Source organism: Cricetulus griseus, chromosome 2 (genome assembly GCF_003668045.3).
Source record: "Cricetulus griseus strain 17A/GY chromosome 2, alternate assembly CriGri-PICRH-1.0, whole genome shotgun sequence".
NCBI lineage: Eukaryota > Metazoa > Chordata > Mammalia > Rodentia > Cricetidae > Cricetulus > Cricetulus griseus.
The window spans coordinates 26,500,705-26,520,067 of NC_048595.1; the positions used below are offsets into that span (position 1 = coordinate 26,500,705).

Below are 19,363 nucleotides of genomic sequence, written 5' to 3' on the forward strand. Positions count from 1 at the left end.
CTGGATGTGTGAGCCGTGGGCTTTCAGAGATACTGGTACGAAGGGATGTTGTGGAGTCAGTACCAACAGATCAGAGGCAGACACAAGGGTGGAGAGTCACAAGAAGATTGGTGGCTGGGGTCCTCCACTAGTGAGAGTCCCTTTGGTGTAGCCTCTGGGATGGCACTGACAAGGTCAAGTAGTTCAGTTTCTTAACTGAGCACGGTCTGCGTACCTAGCTCTCTCCTCCAAATGGGTGAGCCAAGTACCTCTCTTTGAGTGGCCTGGGTACAGAATGTGTAAACATGTTTAGTCCCTGAGGACTCTGTTCTCCTCTCTTACACTGAGCTGAGCTCTTGAGCATATTATATCTCAAGGGACAATCCCAGCAGCTCAACAGAGAGACTGCATTATGGGTTTTGGCTGAGGAAGGACAAGGAACAGGAAGTAGCAATTATTTGGCAAGTGCTCACTCAATACTAGACATACAAGAGCACACACTGGGTCTAGAGGATTCAGCTTGCTCTGTGGTGATATATTATTTGTGGTTTATTAAAGCTTGCCTGGGGATTCAGAAAGCAAAGCCAGCCTCAAGCTATGAAGGTCAGAGGGTGGTGGTACATACCTTAAGTCCTAGGATTCAGGAGAAAGGCAGATGGATCTGAGTCCAAGACTATCCTGGGCTACCAGAGAGTGAATCACAGCTCACACTTTTAATCCCAGGATTCGAGAGCTATAAAAGGTAGAGGCATTCAGTCTCAGGGATTACTCTCTAGCTACATTGAAGAGAGCATAGCAGTCTGAGTGAATCTGAGGAGTAGTGGAGTTGGGAATAGTTTGAGGATGGCCGCTTTGGTCTGGGCATAGGTAGGGGTAGTAAGAGTTAGTGGCTGGCTGCTTTGCTTTTCTTATCTTCAGCTTGAAACTTGAGCCCCAGTATCTGTCTCTGAGTCTTTTGTTTATCATGCTACATTGCTCTTTGAGATAGCCTCGTACAGATGAGGGTGTGTGCCCAAGCTTCTTAGAGTTAGTAAGTTATAGAATGGGAATTAGATCCCAGACCCATCTGATTTAAAAAAACAAAAAACAAAAAACAAAAAACAAAAAAAAAAAACCCATCTGTACCTGGAGAATCCGGCACTTTGCCCAGAGAGTTTCATCAAGATTCTGACTCCAACACTATACCATTTCTAGCTCCCACCATTTACTCATTCCCCTTTTTACTCCCATTCGTTCATTCCATAAGCTCCACTCCTAAAGGCATTTGGTACCTGGAAGGTTGTTAAGAAACAGAGACACAGATCTGAATACCTGAATCAAGCCTCAGGCTGCTCTCAAGAATTCATAGAGCAGTGGGGAGGGAGCCCGGCTTGGAGATGAGTTGATTACATCATCAAAGGAGACCCTAGAGTGGCGGCCAGGGGTCAAGAGAACTTAATAGGAAAAAAAAAATTCAAATGTTGGCAATAGAGGCACATTCTCTACTCATTCACTTCCTGGAAGTGTGAGGTATGGTGGGTAGGGGGTGCAGGTGAGCAGTCACTGGCAGAGAGATCTGAAGGGGAAGTGGTATTGAGGCATGGCTTTTCAGCCACAGCAGGAAGCAGAGGGTAGGCTTCCTGAACTGAGGCCCAGTAGTATTTACTAACTAGGAAGGTTACTAGGAAGACGGTAAAGGGTGCCTCAGAGGGAGTGAGTCTGAGAATGAAACAGAGATCATCGAGTAGCAGGGTTGGGATATTTGAGGGGGTACAACCCTGCAGTCCTGACTGGAACTGTACATTTAATGCTCCAGTTTCTGAGTTAATGAAAACACTATTTTTTTTTTAATGCAGAGAATAAGCTATAGTCAGGGTGCCTAGAGAATGAGAGATTTTGTTAAGAGGTAGGGTTGGGAAAGCCTGCCTCAAACCAGGCCAGCATTGTTTAAATAGTTTTGTTTTGAAACAGGGTCTCATATAGCTCAGGTTAGCCTTTTACTCACTGTGCAGGTGAGGGTGAATTTGAACTTCTAATCCTCCTGCCTCCACCTCCTAAGTGCTAGGATTTCAGGCATATGCCACCCAGTCCAGTTTATGCAGTGCTGGAGATTGAACCCAGGACTTCTTCTTGCATGGTAGACAAGGCCTCTCCAAATAAGCTTCAACCCCAGCTCCTCTGACATTGCTTAAATAGTATGAGGAAATGCTGTGAGGTGGGGAAGGGAGGTCGGCTGCCAGGTTTGCTAGAGATGACTCAAACATTAAGAGTGTATGTTAGCTGGGTGATAGTGGCACACACCTTTAATCCCAGCACTCAGGGGACAGAGCAGGTGGATCTCTAAGTTCAAGACCAGCCTGGTCTACAGAGTGATTCCCAGGTTACACAGAGAAGCTCTGTCTCGAAAAAGAAAAACAAAAACGTACACTACTCTTTTGGAGGACCGAGTTCAGTTCCCAGCACTGGTGGTGTTCATCAATTAACTCTCGTGTAGTTGGAATTTTCTTTGGGCACCCAAATAAAAGACACAGAGACTTATTATTAATTATGAATACTCGTCCTTAGTGTAGGCTTGTCCCACTAGCTCTTTTAACTTAATTTAAGGTGTTTCTATTCATCTATGTTTTGCCCCCAGGGCTTTTTACCTTTCTTTCCTATGTCCTACTTTCCCTACTTCCTCCGTGTCTAGCTGGCCCCTGTTGTCTCCCTGGCATCTCTTTTTCTTTCTTTTCCTTTTCAAACCTAAACTCCTCTTCCTACTTACTCTCTCCCTCTACCTCCTCCCTTCCTATTGGCAGATCAGCTTTTTATAAGACCAACCAGGTACCTTAGGCAGGCAAGGTAAAGCAGCAATCCATTTTACATAGTTAAACAAATGCAATACATCTTTGCATAGTTAACTAAATATTCCACAACACTCTAGCTCCACAGAACCAGGGGCACTTTTCTGGTCTCCCTGTGCCCCACACTCAAACACATACACATCCCCATAATTAAAAACAAAAGTCTTTTTTAAAAAAACAATAAAACTTGAGCTTCATGCTAGGCATGGTGAAAAATGCCTATAACATCAGCACTTGAGAATTGGGGGTGGAAGGATCAGTAGTTTGAAGTCATCCTTGGTGACACAGTAAGTTCTAGGTCAGCCTGGGACCTAGAGACATTGTCTCAAAACGGCAACAACAAAATCCAACCCAAACAAAACACCTCGAGCTTCTAGCTACTTTTTTCTTTTTCTTTTAGTTGTTCACCAGTCTTTCTTATTTATTTATTTGTGTGTGTGTAGCAGCTCAGGCATCTTCCTCAGGAGTTACCCTGTTTGTTTGTGTCTCCCAAAGGCCTGGAGCTCTCCAAGTTGACTAAGTTGCTGGCCAGTGAGCTCCAGTGATGTACCTATCTTTGCTTTCCCAGTGTTGGGATTACAAGTGTGGACCATCATGCCTGGCTTCCTATGACTGCTGCTTCTTTTAACTTGGATTGAACTCTGATCATGGTTAGAAAGCAAGTACTCTGACCGACTGAACTATCTCCCTAGCTCACATTTTTTTTTGTATGTGACTATTTTCTCCTCCAATTTTCTGCCCCTACCCCATTGTTGTTATTTAAGTTAATATCTGACTTGTTTTTTGCTTTATTTTTGGAGACAATGTCTCTTAAAGCACCTGCTGGCCTTGAATTCTTTGGTAGCAAAGGCAGGCCTTGAATTCTCCCTCCTCCTGCCTCCATGCCTCAAGTGCTCAACCACTCAGGATCTGGTTTTGTTTCACAAACTATATTTAAAGCATTTATTTATTTATTTATTTATTTATTTATTTATATGGGGTGTATCCGTGGCACTCACATGGAGGTCAGAAGACAACTTTCAAAAGTCAGTTATCTCTTCCACAGTGTTGGCCTTGGGGATGGAATTCAGATTGTCAGGTTCTAAAGTGCCTTCACCCCCTGGGCCATCTTCCTCCTAAGAAGAGGTTAGGGGCTGTAGAGATAGTTTAGTGGTTAAGAGTGCTTGTTACTCTTGCAGAGGCCCCAGGTTCGATTCCTATCACAGCTTATACTATCTGTAACTCCAGTTCCAGGGGATCCGATGCCATCTTCTAGTCCCCCAACGCACAAATACACACACACCGGCACAGCACATATACACATAAAATAAAAATAAATCTAAAAATAGAAGATAAAAAGGGGAGGCCGGGTGATAACACAGGAAGACAAACATCTACAACCAAAGGAAAAAATCTCAGAAGAAACCCCGGCTACCCGTGCCTTGATCCTATCAGAATTTCAGTCTCCAGAACCGAAAGTGCATTTCCGTTGTATCAAGCTACACAGTCTGTGGTACTCAGTGGCGGTCCTTACAGACTAGATCAAGGGTGTCGTGCCTTTCACACTAGTAGACCGCTGTTGCCCTATTCAGTTGACTAGACACCCTATGGTCCCGTCTTAATTGGAAGCCCTGACTGGAAACCTTAAGGACACTGGACCTGCTGGGATACATGCTGCCTAGGAGGGGGCTGCTGAGAAGACTTGGTGACAGGCTGACCAGTCCTGGGACCCAGAACAGAACTAACTGCTTTTCCCTGCACAGGGAACGAAGGTGAGTGGACCTGTATGTGGTGTTGGGTGAAGGAATGAATGAAGGGCGGCAGGGGTGAGAGCGAAGAGGCCCTCTGTGGTGGTGCGGGCGGGGGGGGGGTGGCTGAGGCGAGACTCAGGACCAAGAGGAGGACTGTTGCCTGAGGGTCAGCGAGGACTAGAATCCCGCGGCTCTGAGGAACATCGCCGCCTGAGGAGGATCCGCCGCGCGACTGGCGGGCAGGCGGGCGAGCGGGAGCGCTCCCGACGCGTCCTCTGGGCTCGGCTCTCAGGGCGCGCGCCCGTGCCCTCCGCATCCCCGCCCCCTGCCCCCGGCCGGCTCGCTGGACCCCGCGCGTTGCGGGGCCGCGCACGCCCCCTTCGCCGGCCGGGACCCCGGGTGCGCGCACCCGGCGCCCCCTCCCCGCGCCCGCCGCCGCGGCGCCGCCGCCTCCGCCCCGCTCCCTGGCGCGCGGCGGCGGCGCGGCGGCGGATTGTTTTGTTGTTGAGGCGGAAGAGCCTGAGAGCCGGGTCCCTGTCCCCCGGCCGGGCGCCGCCGCCGCCCCCTGCCCAGCGCCCGCGTCTTCGCGGCGCCGCTTCAGCGCCAATATTCCGGAGAGCAAGCGTTACGCGGCGGCGGCGGCGGCGGCGGCGGGGCCCGGAGCGGGAGGCGCCGGGGACCGGAGCGAGGCGGCCCCGTCGCCGCCATGGAGGCGCTGGGACCCGGTGAGGAGCGCGCTCAGGCCGGGGCCGGACCCAGACCCGGACCCGGGACTCGGGAGGGCGGACGGACCGGCGGAAGGGACTGTCGCTGTCCCGCCGCCGCTCGCGCGGACCCGGATGCGGGTTGCCAGGCCCCGGGAAGGAAGGGGCCCCGCGCCCTGGTCCCCGGGGGGCGGGGACCGCGCCCCAGCTGAAGACTCTGGGTCTCTTCTAGACCCCCCTCGAGGAGATCTAAGGGAGGGAGGCTCAGGAGGTGGCCCGAGTCCCCTGAGGTAGGGCCGACCCGACCCGACCCGACCTCAGGAGAGCTCTGTCCACGGTCGCCGCCGCCGTGAGGCTAGCTGGGGCCTCAGAAGGGACCTGTGTCTGGTGCTCTCGGAGGCCTGGCCCAAACCTGGAAGGCCTCTACCTTCTACCAAGGCTGTTCTTGGTTCTTGGGGTGGGGCCGGATTCCCCCCACCTTTTTTTTTTTTTTTTTTTTTTTTTACACTGGTGTCTGGTCCTCAGATGAAGAAGAGAGACCCCATTCACCCCCAACCCCGGAAAGCCAAAGGCCCTGAAGTTTGGTATCTGTCAGTTTGTCAGTCTCAGAGTGTTGTGGGCTAGACCTTGAACGAACGACAGGGGAATTGCCAGCCAGAACTCCCCAACACAGGCATCAATGTCCTCCATTCTCTTTTCTTTGGGTTATGAGTGGTTGTGAGGATCAAACGAGAAAATGTTTTTAAAGCTGTGATTCGTTGCCGGTATGGATGGTTATCTCCCTTTCTGCCCCAACCCAAGGAAGTATTCCAGACTAGCAGGAACGCTATGCAGTTGGAGCCCAGTGCTCCTGTCTCAAGCCCCAAAAGGTTGCTACGGACTTGGCTAAGTAGGGCAAGGTTTAGGGGCAGTGATGGAATTAATTTTCATATTCAAACTTTGTCCATATAGTGGACTTAGTTGTATGCTTTTTAAGCACATAGAAAATTAGGGTTTTTTATTTGAATTTGGAAACATTGCAGGTTTGTCTGCTTGGAACATGTTTACATAACTGAGTAACTAAACTCTATCTTCATTTGCTGTTTAAAGCTTAAAAAAAATTAAAGGCCCGCATATTCAAATTTCATAGGCCTTTTGAAAATGAGTCGATTAGCTGGGCATGGTGGCTTATAATCCTAACGGTTGGGTGGTGGAGGCAGGAAGATCAGGAGTTCAAGGCTAGCCTCAGTTACAAAGTGAGTTTGAGGTCAGCCTGGGCTACTTGAGACCGACTGTAAACAAACAGATTTGAACCTGCTGTGATGTTGCATACTTCTTATCTCAGCATTTGGGAGGCCGAGGAAAAAAAGAGCCAGAGTTGGAAGGCAGCTTTGGCTAACTAGACTCTGTCCAAAAGAAAATGCCACATTGGTTGGTTATATTTATATAGCTGATAAACCCCAACATGTTATGCTAAGTTACTTCAAATCTGTTCTGCTAGATAAAAACATGCTCATGGCTTTAGTACTATATAAAAATTCCATTCAAATCTAATATAGTAATTTCATACTTGTATTGTCCCCATTGCCCCACAATTTAATTCCATTGAACCTCAATTTCCTCTTCTATAAAACAAGACTAGTGTGTGCTCTAAGACTGATGTGAGAATGAAATGAGATGTTTGGGGGAAGTCTTCTAGTCAAGACTAGTACAGATGTTCAACAAATGTTTCTTCTCTTCCTCCCCATGAGTAACTTACAATAGAAGCAACTGTTGCAGTTATTAGCTGACATAGAGACTATGTAACTATGTGTGCAAGTTCAGTGTGGTGAAAAGAATCTACATGGTGATGTAAGGAACTGCCGAGGAAACCAGCTACCCACCTCTTTGGTTTGATTTTAGTTTTTGCTGGTCTGAGGACTTGGAAGTTTTCTTAGAACTGCTCAGTTTGTAGAGAACAAATGTTCGTTAATCCTACTTAAAAGATGCCAATGATTAAGCCAAAATTTTATATAGATCCTTTCTGCTGAGTAATATTTTCCTGTGTTCTGTATAGCAGATTCTTGTTTTGGCGTTTGACTACCTTGGAAACCTAGTTAACAACAAGTAATAACAATTGCTTGTTGAACATGGACTCGGAAGAGAAGGATCAGATGAGTCTTTTGGGATGTTGCTTCCAGGCTGTTCTAGAACTTAAGAAGTACTTTTACTTACATTACAGCATGCCTAGGTTTAGTGTGTTGAATCTGTTTTTGGTTTTGGTTTTTTTTTTTTTTTTTGAGGGGGGGTTTCGAGATAGGGTTTCTCTGTATAACAGCTCTGGCTGTTCTAGAACTCACTCTGTAGACCAGGCTGACCTTGAACTCACAGAGATCCTCCTGCCTCTGCCTCCCAAGTGCTGGGATTAAAGGTGTGTGTCACCACCACCACCACCACCACCCCCAGCTGTGTGTTTGGGTCTTCTTCACTTGAACAATCCCTGAAGGCCTCTTAGTCCTGTTTACCTTTCTGTCACTACCCAGGCTCATCTTCTGTCAGTAACTTAGAAAATTAAATGACCTTTATCATTCATTTTGGTTATAGTGATTATAACCTTAATTTTTGCATGTTTTTTTTTTATAGTTGCTTGCTTGTTTATTTGCTTGTTTTGCTGTGCTTGGGATGGAGCTCAGGGCCCTGTAAATGATAGACAACTGCCCTACCACTGAACTTCAGTCCCCCAGACCTTTGAGGTGCTTTATAGTTTATAAAATACTTTTATATGGGCTGGGTTAAGGGTACTTGGTGCTCTTCCAGAGGACCAGGGTTTGATTCCCAGCACCCACATGGTGGCTTGAAATTGTAACTCCAGTTCCAGGAAACCCGACACCCTCTTCTAGCCTTTGTGGGCAGTGCATGTATGTAGTACACAGACATACATTCAGGAAAAACAAACACATAAAAATAATTTTAAAAAAGAAAATAATAATTATGAGTTCATTTGAACCAGACCAGGTGGCTTATAATTGTAATCCCAGCACTTGGAAGGCTGAATCTGGGAGATTACTATGATTCCAAAGCCTACGCTACTGAATAAGTCCCTATCAAAACAAAAATAACAACAAAAAGAAATCCCTCACAATTCAGACAAACAAACAAACAAACAAACAAAGCCTATTAGCTCATTTGATCCTTTGGGAAGTAAACAAGGCAGGAATCTATACTCATTTTACAGATGAAAAAAATGAGGTTCAAAGTGAGTTCAAATGACTTACTTCCTCGAGACTCAGAGCTCCTTGGGGAAATGAGGACTAGAGTGTGGGGTGTGTCATTCCTACTTTAACACCTCTTTCTTTAAGGATGATCTCATCCATACCAAGTTAAATCTTGAATGTTTTGTTTTCAGAAAATGTAATTTTTTTGGACTGTCAAAAGTTGTAGGGATGCCACCAATTTAAAACCAGAATATCTGTGCATCAACTATAACTTTTATTCAGGTGTCATTATACTAGCTAACACTTATTGGTTACATAACTGTTACAAAGCACTGTGTTAAGCCTTTTACATCATCTCCTGGAATCCTCACTATAGTATTGGGAGATAGATGGTATTACCACAAACCCATGTTTTATAGAAAAGGAAGCTGAGATAGAGAGTTAGGGAGTGGTAAAACCAGAACCAAACCCAAACACAGGTGTTTTGGTTCCTGATGCTTTGCCACCATGCTTTATTGTTTTACTAAATAGTTTACCCAACTCAAAGAAATTAGCTTTTGGAATGAAATTTTTAGAGTATAATTTCTAAATGAATCTAAGCTTGTTAAAAGAAGTGGTCATTCATGTAGTGATATATTATGTATGATTTATAAAAGCTTGACTGAGGACTCAGAAAAGCAAAGTCAGCCTCAAGCTATGATGATCAGGTAGTGGCAATAGACACATTTAATTCCAGCAGCCAGAAGCTAGAAGGTAGTGGTGCACACCTTTAATCCTAGGACTCATGAATAAGAGGTAGACAGATCTCTGTAAATCCAAGGCCGCCCACGTCTACACAAAGTGAGTCAGTCTAAAAGAGAATTATAGCTCACACCTTTAATCCCAATATTAGGGAAGTATCTAAGACCGAAGCAAGGTCTCAGTATGAGGCATTCATTGTCCAGCCGCACTGAGGAGAGGCAGCAGATTGAGACTTGGTGAAGGGTTGTGCATGGATCAACCCTTTCAGCCTGAGCTAGTGCTAAGAGCTGGTAGTTGGCTGCTTTGCTTCCCTGATCTTTAGGTTGAACCCCAATACCAGTCTTGGGGTCTTTTATTATTTGTGTTACACACTTACCTAAACTTTTATTTTGTCCAAAAAAAAAGTGACACAGGGCCAAAGAGATGGCTTAGTGGTGAAGAGCACTGACTACTCTTCCAGAGGATCTGGGTTCAATCTCCAGCACCCACATGAGGCTAACAGTTGTCTCTAACTCTATTTCCAAGGGGACCTGATGCCCCATGCTGGCAAAACACCCATACATACAAGATAAAAATAAATTTCAAAAAAAAGAAAAGGGGACATAAAATATTTTATTCTACTTTTTTTTTTTTCCTTTTCTTGATGCTAAGAATCGGGCCAGGGGCTCATCTTCTACCTGTAGGGGCATCCTGTACCAATGAGTTTAATCCCAATCTTCTATTGAATCTCTTTTGTTTCAGTCTCTCTGCCTATCCCTTTACCATTAAGTACTTTAGAGAAATATAGATAACCAAAAACCTGTGAAATCTGGGGAAGAAATGAGAGGCCTTGATTCAATCATTATTAAAAATCAGATTCATAGGCTACACATTTGATCAAAGTTTCTGATTCCAAATTTCTCTTATAAAAACAGATTTCTAGCTGAGTGTTGGTGGCTCACGCCTTTAATCCCAGCACTTGGGAGGCAGAGGCAGGCGGACCTCTGTGAGTTCCAGGCCAGCCTGGACTACAGAGCGAGTGCCAGGATAGGCTCCAAAGCTACACAGAGAAACCCTGTCTCAAAAAACAAAACAAAACAAAACAAACAAAAAAACAAGACAAAACAAAAAACCCAAACAAACAACCCCCCCAAAACAAACAAAAACCCCAGATTCCTTCTGATTTTATGCTATGATGATTCTTTAAGTGTATTTTTTGCAAGGCTGATTTGTCTATATGATTTAATTGGGTTGATTGGTAATTGCCTTATCACACCCAGAATAGACCTATGTGCATCACAATAATACTTGTCATATGTTATGTATTGAAAAGTAGCTGTCACATTTTGCACATTAATGTTTAGGTTTCTGTTTTGCTTTTACCCGGAACTAATGATGCTCTTCCATGCTTACTGAATTCATACAGCTCGCTGGGTGATGAGTTAGGTGTTGTGGGAACCATAAATGGGAATTCTAGTTCTAAGAATTTATGAGTCTACTATAGAAGACAGGATAATTTAACTTACTCCTCTTAAAATTATGGGTGTGTGTGTGTGTGTGTGTGTGTGTGTGATGTGCTAGCACACGCATAAGTCAGTTCATCACACTTTTCACCATGAGATCTTAGGGATCAACTCAAGTTGGGCAGTAAAATGCCTTTACCTCCTGTGCCATCTTGCTAGTCCACAAGTGATTTCTTATACTTGAGCTAAGTCCTACCCTGCATACAGGGTCTTGTGTATAGAGGGGATGGATCTTTCTTAGAAAGTTGCATCTGAGCTACATCTTGAAGTTTTGAATTTAGGAGGAAAATGAACAATAAATTGAATAATATGAAGAGATTTTTTAGTACTTTAACTATTATATTAGTGTATGATGATTTGTCAATACAAATTTCATGAAGATATTTGCTTAAGTGATGTTAGAACAGAGCAGACAAGTATTTCAAAGCTTTTCCTTTTTATCGAATTGTCTGTTTTCAGTAAAATGTCACTTCAGCAAGAGAACTTGTAACTTTCCATTGTAACCACAACCTACTTTGCTCAGTGCCTATTCATAATAGAAAAGATGCTTATTTTTTAGGCCAGTGTTCACTTGATATTCTCATTAGAGGAAGATTGGTTAGATAAGTATCTGCAGCCTCTGTCTACAAAATCCTTTCCCGATGAAGGTTAATAGATGTTTTGAGAGGGGGAATAGAAGTCAAGAGGGAGAAGGAAGAAAGAAGAAAGGGAGAGAATAAGGGGAAAGGAGACAAAGAGAGGGCTGTGGTAAAATGAGTTGAGTAAATGATGACTTGTTTATTCATTCTATAACTTTTTAGATAATTAAGTATAATATATTTTGTGGGGCTGTCGAGGTGGTTTAGTGGGCAGTTGTAATCATGAGGACCTGAGTTTGGATTCCCAGCACCTATGTAGAAAACACACTGCAGAAGCTGATGGAGCAGGGCTAAAACAGGCAGAACTTAGGAACACCTATTGGCTATCCAGTCTAGCTAAACCAATGAGCCTCAGGTTCAGTGAGAGATCTTGTCCCAGAAAGTAAGATGGGGAGAGCTGGAGAGATGGCTCTGTGGTTAAGAGAACTTGTTGCTATTGTAGAGGATCCAGCTTGGTTTCCAGCACCTACAAGGTGGCTCATAACCATCTGTAACTCCAGTTCCAGAAGGTCTGATGCCTGTTTCTGATGTCCATAGGCACCAGGCAGGCATGAGGTATACATACATACATGCAGGCAAAATACTCATACACATAAAAAATAAAATAAACATATCTTATCTATCAGGTGGAGACTGATAGATGAGAATACCTGATGTTGATCTCTGGCCTCTATGCATGCACACATGGGCATGTAACATGTAACACATACACATGTGAACATACACACGTGTGTGCATATATATATATATACATATATATATAATAAATACATATATAACTCTTGAGACAGGGTCTTCTATATAGAATAGGCTTTCCTCAAATTTGCAATCCTCCTGCTGCTTCTCCTGAATAATGGGAATACAGGTATGTAATCTTGTGACTCATGATTGGAAAGCTTCTCAACCTTCGTACTATTGATATTTTGAACTGGCTGAGCCCTGCTCATGGATGTTAATAGCACTCCTGGTTGTGGCAGACTACAGTGTCTCTAATAGCTGCCTAATGTTCAGGTCAAGAACCACTGATTTAGGGGGCTGGGGCTCTGATAATTAGTACACAATGTAGATTAGGTACAGAACAAATTAATCAGATTCTTTGGTTTTCTGAGACAGGGTTTCTCTGTGTAGCCCTGGCTGTCCCTGGAACTTTCTCTGTAGACCAGGCTGACCTTAAATTCAGAGATCCCCCTGCCTCTGCCTTCTGAGTGCTGGGATTAAAGGTGTACGCCACCACTGTCTGGCGGTCAATCAGGTTCTTATTTGTTTTCACATTTTTAATGATCTATTTATTATTATTTTATGTGCATTGGTGTTTTGCCTGCGCCTGCATGCATGTCTGTGTGAGGGTGCCAGATCCCTTGGAACTGGAGTTACAGACAGTTGTGAGCTGCCATGTAGATGCTGGGAATTGAACCCAGGTCCTGTCAAAGAGCAGCCAGTGCCCTTAACTGCTGAACTATCTTTCCAGCCCTTGTTTTAGTTTTTAATTTGTATTTTGAAAGGCCACTCTGAGGGCCTTTCAGGCATGGCTGGTACTCACTCTGTAGCTCAGGCTCCCCTTGAATTTATGAGAGTCCTGTTTCAGTCTCTTGAGTGTTAGAATTATAGGTGTATGTCCCACACCTGGCTAGGTTGTCATAGTTCTAAGAATATCAGATATAAACTAGAAGGTATATCATAGTTGGTATTGTTTCAGTTTGATACTTTAAAAAAAGTGAATTGATAAATGTAGCTGCTGTTTAATCTCCTGCTGTTTGTATGGCATATAACAATACAGGGCTATTTATAGGGAATTAGTGGCTGTTCTCCAACTACAAGGACCCTTAATGGCCTTAGAGTTTAGAGATTGTTTCTTTTTATTTATTTTATGTGGTGGTAGGGCTTGAACCTGAGCCTTGCACAAACTAACCAGTACCATCACTGAGATACATCTCTAGTTTTTTTGTTTGTTTGTTTTTGTTTAAACCCAGTGCTCTACCACTGAGCTACATAATGGTTTCATTATGTCTATTTTTATTTAATTAATTTCTTGAGACAGAGCCTCACCGTGTAGCTCTGGGCCTAGAACTCACTATGTAGACCAGGCTGTCCTGAAACTCACAGAGATCCTTCTGCCTCTAATTGCTGTCTCTGGTTTGCTAAGTGCCAGAATTAAAGGTGTGCACCATCTCACCAGGCTCCTGATTTTATTTTTTATTATTGTTATTTTTTAATTTTATTAATTTTATTTTATTAGTATAAGTGTCTTGGCTCCATGTGTGTCTGTACACCATGTGTATGCCTGGTTCCCACAGAGACCAGTAGAGGGCATCAGATCACCTTGAATTAGAGTTACAAATGGTTGTGAGCTGCCATGTGAATTTCAGGAATCAAATCCAAGTCCCCTAGAAGAGCAGTCAGTGCTCTTAATGGCTACACTATCTCTCCAGCCCCCTAATTACTTTTTAGAGATTTATTTATTACGTATACAGTGTTCTGTCTGCATGTATCCCTGTTCATCAGAAGAGAGCACCAGATCTCTTTATAGATGATTGTGAGCCACCATGTGGTTGCTGGGAATTGAACTCAGGACCTCTGGAAGAGCAGCCAGTGCCCTTAACCTCTGAACCACCTCTCAAGACCTCCCCTAATTATTTTAATGCATTCAGTGTGTGTGTGTGTGTGTGTGTGTGTGTGTGTGTGTGTGTGTTCCTTCTTTTGACTGTGTGGGTCCTGGGTGTCGAAACAAGGTTATCAAGTTTGGCAGCAGAGTCTTTATTTACTGAACCATCTCACTGGCACCTATGGTTATTTTTTGAGACAGGGATTCTGCCTTTACGCTCTTAATTTTCTTCCTTTTGTGTCTTGGGTGCTAGGATTACAGGTGTGTAGCACCATGTGACTATGCCTGGCTAAATGTTATTTTTAAATGTGTATAATTTTGTAAACGTCTGTATGAGATGAATAAATCATAACTCTCTGTCTAACTTTGATGTTGCTTTTATTAAAACTAATAGCAATATGGCTAACTACCTAGAATCTAGATAAGTTTAGTATATTCAACACCTTGATTTAAAGAAAATTATGTGTGTGGGTGTTTTACCTGCAGGTTTATACCACATGTGTGTCTGGTGCCCATGAAGGTCTGAAGAGGAGGGTATTGCATTCTCTAGAACTGGAGTTACAAACTGTTGGGAACTGCCATGTAGGTTCTGGGAACTGAACCCAAGTCCTCTGGAAAAGCAGCCAGTTCTCTTAACCTCTGAGCCATCTCTCTAGCCCCAGAGATCCTAAATTTTTATATCAGAACATGCTCAGTGATGAATAAGATCTCAATAACTGTCATTATGATGAAGAGAATATTCTCCTCATTACCAAATAATACAGTATATGTCTTTTGATCTCTTTAGGACCTCCAGTCAGCCTTTTCCAGCCACCTCGGCGTCCTGGCCTTGGAACTGTTGGGAAGCCAATTCGATTGTTAGCCAATCATTTTCAGGTTCAGATCCCTAAAATTGATGTGTATCACTATGATGTGGATATTAAGCCAGAAAAACGGCCTCGTAGAGTCAACAGGTAAGGATTGGGAAGAGTAGATGGCTGTGTATTTAAGTACATATAATTCACATAATTTATCATGTATCATTGTTTTCTGAAATCTGTCAGCAGGTAGGCATTATTTTACCTTAGTAAAGTAAGTGTATGATGGGATCCTCTTTGGTTGTTTTGGCAGCACTGCTGGATATATCATTGATCTATCAATAAATACAATAAATACATATTGTTTGATAAAGTGAATGTGTCATTGGTCATCATCAATGAAAGGCACTGGAAGTCTATAACACTAGATGAAGATGTTAATATATGGGAAGTAGAACTATCTAGAGATTCAGATTTTACCCTTTGTACATGACAGTATAATCTTGTAAGAATTACCTTAAAATATTTTTTTAAAAGTCCCATGAGAAGCTCTGCTTATATCTGTCATTGTCCAAGTGGGGTTCTGGCAAGATAACATGTGTTTTATGGTCAAGCTACCAATTTGAAGACGCCCTGTAGCAAAAGCACATATACACTCACTTCCCTGTCTCTGCTTCCATGTGGTCATCCTATACTAAGATTCTTGTTTTGCTAACAATGCTTCTGCTGCCAAGTGAGCTATTTGGTGATGCTTAGAGGGTGTCTTGGTTTTGTTTTTGGTTTATCCATTATTATTATTATTATACTATAATAATTTGGCTTTCTGGTACAGTTCAGTATTGTGTAAGCCCATGATTAGTCAGGGGGGGTATAACTGAGATCAATAATAATAGACATGCTAATAATAGCTACTTTAAATCTATTCAGCAAACACTGCATTGTGTATTGACTTGTTTATTTATTTATTTTGAGATAGGGTCTCTTATAGCCCAGGCTGGCTTTGAATTCCTGATCTTTTTGTGTCTACCTCCCAGATACTGAAATTACAGGCATGTACCTCATACTCAGTACTTGTTTGTTCTTTGAGACAGGGTCTTAATATGTAGTCCAGACTAGCATTTGTTTACAGTGTCCTTGAATTCAGATCTCCCAGTCTTAGCTAGAGGTACAGGTAGTTGTGAGCTGCCCAATATGGGTGTTGGGAACCAAATTTTAACTACTCTTAACGGCTTAGTCTTCAGTTCCGGGATATGCTAGACATGCTAAGGTCATGACATTTATTAGATGTAAGAATATGTGAAGCTGGATTCAGGGGAGGTGTGAGCTGGAAATAAGCTTTTGAGAGCCATGAACATCATTGGTAAAGCTGTGATACTGAATGAGACCCATGTAGGAAGCGAGTATACAACTCCACACAGCCCTGAGGACTGGGTTGTAGGTGTAGGCCACCTGGCAACATAAACTGGATTGAGCACTCACAGTGTAACAGGTATTAGTCTGTGAGGTTCTGTAACAGAGAATTCTTGCCTTTCAGCTGGAATTACAATCTTTCAATAAGTCAGCAGAATGATGAACACAAACGGAAAGAGGAATGGCATGTCATTTCTAGGCCTTTTAGAAAACACGGAGTTGTTCTGAGTTGTTCCTTTGGCCATGTATGAATGAATACATAGGAAAAGTGAAATTGTAGGTATCAGGGGAATGGGTGCTGCTAAAAACAAACACCTACAAGTGTTACCATTGGTGCAAGTCAGAAAAGTCTCCGCTGTTACCCAGAATGTTCTTGACATTGCTGTATGCAAACAAATAATGGGCAAGATTATTGCCAAGAGAATGAGCATACTGAACATATTAAGTTTTCTTAAGAGCTGAGCTAGCTTTCTGAAAATCATGAAATAATACAATTAGAAAAGAAGGAAGTCAAAGAGAAAGTGTCAGTGTTCAGCTGACACAGAGGCACACACTGAGAACTGATACACAGGAGCACATTGCTGGAGTCTACCCTGTGACTTCATAACACAATTGGTGCAGGAGAGGGAAAGACCCTCTAGACTTAGGGAGGCAATGCTTGTATCTTTGGGAAGTTTATATATTCTAATGGTCAAAGCTTGATAAGTCAACAAATAAAACATATCATGTATTAGATGTTAATAAGTATGATGAAAATAAAGCAGGGATGGAGGCCAGAACTGCAGCTCAGTAAGAGAAGAATGCCTACACTATTCATGAAGCCCTAGGATGATCCCCAGCACTTTGTAAGCCAGGTGTGGTGGTGCAGACTTGTCATCCCCATACTTAATATCAGGAGTTCAAAGCCAGCCATACATGAGACCCTCTCTCAAAAAAAAAAATAAGGAAAAAGGAAAAACTTGTTTTTTCTAATATGGAAAGAATATATAGCTCTTTTTTTTTTTTTTTTTTTTTTTTTGGTTTTTTGAGACGTAGCTTTGGAACCTATCCTGGCACTCGATCTGGAGACCAGGCTGGCTTCTAACTCATAGAGATCCGCCTGCCTCTGCCTCCCGAGTGCTGGAATTAAAGGTGTGCGCCACCACCGCCTGGCTAAACTAGCTTTTTAAAAAGTGAGAATATATATTACATTTCTCTCTCTGCCTTTACTTCATGATTTATTTGTAAAGTTTAGTTTTCAACTGATTTCATGTGTTGTAATATTGATTCATTAGCTAGCTGTGATATCTGGGTTAGGTTACAGTGCACAAACATGGAGCTCATTAAGGCCCTTTCGCTTTCAGAGAGGACTGGAATTTGGTTCCTGGCACCCAGGTATCTTACAGCTGCCTGTAGTTCCAGCTCCAGATAATCCAGCACCCTCTTCTGGCCTCCTTAGGCACCACAAACACACACACACACACACACACACACACACACACACACACACACACACACCCTTTTTAAAGTGGTAACACAAAGCACTCACCTTTTCACCGGCTTTAGCATTCACAACATTACAGACTCAGGTATGCCTGTGTCTTGTATTATGTATACCAATTTCCTTGCTTTTGCCTATATTTTAGGAACTGCACAGAGTAAACCAGAGTATATGTAAGACTACTTACATAGAACCAAGAATTGACTGAGAGAAACTAATTATGTCTAATAGAAACTAGATCAGTAATCTTTTTGGAGTGAGAATATTTTATAGCATTCTTTGTCTATACTACCTAGGAACTTTTGTAATAAAACAAAGTAGTATACAGAGTAATAAGTCATTAACATTAGAAAAGGATGTTGAGCCTACTCATTTGAATACCATGCATCTCAGATATATTGATGCACAAATTTCTAAGTCCTATTCTTTTTTTAAACTAATCTTCTTGATAAGAATTCTGATTTTATAAGAAACATCATTTAATGGTTAAACAACCATGTAAAGTTTAGATGCCTGAAATAGATTATTCTTATAAAGCTATAGTTAATTTATTTCTGTATGGTTTTCTTCTGCCATGTGGGTTCTAGGATTGGCAGCAAGCACCTTTAATCTGCTGAGCCAGCTCATTGGTCCACCTCTATTTTTTTTATTTTTTTGGAAGTCAGGTTTCATGTAGTTCAAGCTGGTCTCAAACACAATATTTAGCTAAGGGTGACTTTGAACTCCTGAATCTCCTACCTCCACTTTCCCAGTGTTGGTATAACAGTATGTCCTATGTGCTCACTTGTTTTTACTTTTCTTAAGTTAATTTTTTTCATTACTTGAGTCAGCTTTGTGACTTCAACCTTTTTCTAGTGGCCCCACACAAAGTTCAGGTGAAGGCAAGGTAACCCTTTGCTTTCTGTTGATCACATCTCAAAGCTAACTGCCACTGTCTCCTTTACTATCAAGGGAGGTGGTAGACACCATGGTGCGACACTTCAAGATGCAGATATTTGGGGACCGGCAGCCTGGCTATGATGGCAAGAGAAACATGTACACAGCACATCCACTGCCAATTGGACGGGATAGGGTGAGTGTTAACAGCAGGGAACTACAGGTCATTTAATAGTAGTTACAGGTGACAGAATCCTTTCCTTTCTCGTCACTCATCAGTTCTTTTCTTCCTTTAGTCATTGATTGTAGGGAGGCATGCCCATGTGAGGTGGTTCTCTCCATCTCCCATGTGGCTTTCAAGAGACTGAATCAATCCCAGTTGTCAGGCTTGTTGGCAAACAAACACCTTTTCTTACTGTTTGCCAGCTTCCTCTTCCTCCTGCTCTTCCTCTTCTGGTTCTGGGACCTGAACTGGGGGCTTCACACTCAGTTTGATCTCAGGCTGCTGGGTGCTTGCTCTACCACTGAGCTACACTCACAGCCTCCTTCACTCAGTTCTTAGGGTTGTTTTTCATTGTGATGATAGACTGGTTACACTTTCCACAGTTATTGCCTCTTAGTTAGCTGATAATTAAAGATGAAAGGAGCACTGGGCTCACACTGATTTTGTCACCTTCACAGACAGTCCACGTTTTTCACATTAGCCATGTACTTTAACAAAGTGCTGCTAAATTTAACAATGGGATTTTTATAACTTCATTTATGAAAGTAATGCCACAGTACTTTCTTAAACATTTATTTCAATATTTAAAAAAGTTCCAGATAAGGTGGTTCACATTTTTAATCCCAGACAAAGGCAGGTATAGCTCTATGAGTTCCAAGCTAGTGTGGTCTACCTAACAAGTTCCA

General features: G+C 42.8%; 1 protein-coding gene across 2 annotated transcripts in view; it reads left to right on the forward strand.

The window, feature by feature from the left end:
• Positions 1-5,062: 5,062 nt before the first annotated feature.
• Positions 5,063-19,363, forward strand: part of LOC100762217 (protein argonaute-4) — a 46,185-nt gene continuing 31,884 nt past the window's right edge. Inside the window, exons 1-3 of one of the 2 annotated variants that reach the window (XM_035439611.1) lie at positions 5,063-5,256; positions 14,679-14,844; positions 18,530-18,650. In XM_035439611.1, coding sequence (XP_035295502.1) covers positions 5,238-5,256; positions 14,679-14,844; positions 18,530-18,650 — 306 coding nt within the window. In that variant the 5' untranslated portion in view covers positions 5,063-5,237. The remainder of the gene's footprint in view (positions 5,257-14,678; positions 14,845-18,529; positions 18,651-19,363) is intronic. The other variant, XM_027399287.2, reaches the window with a different exon arrangement.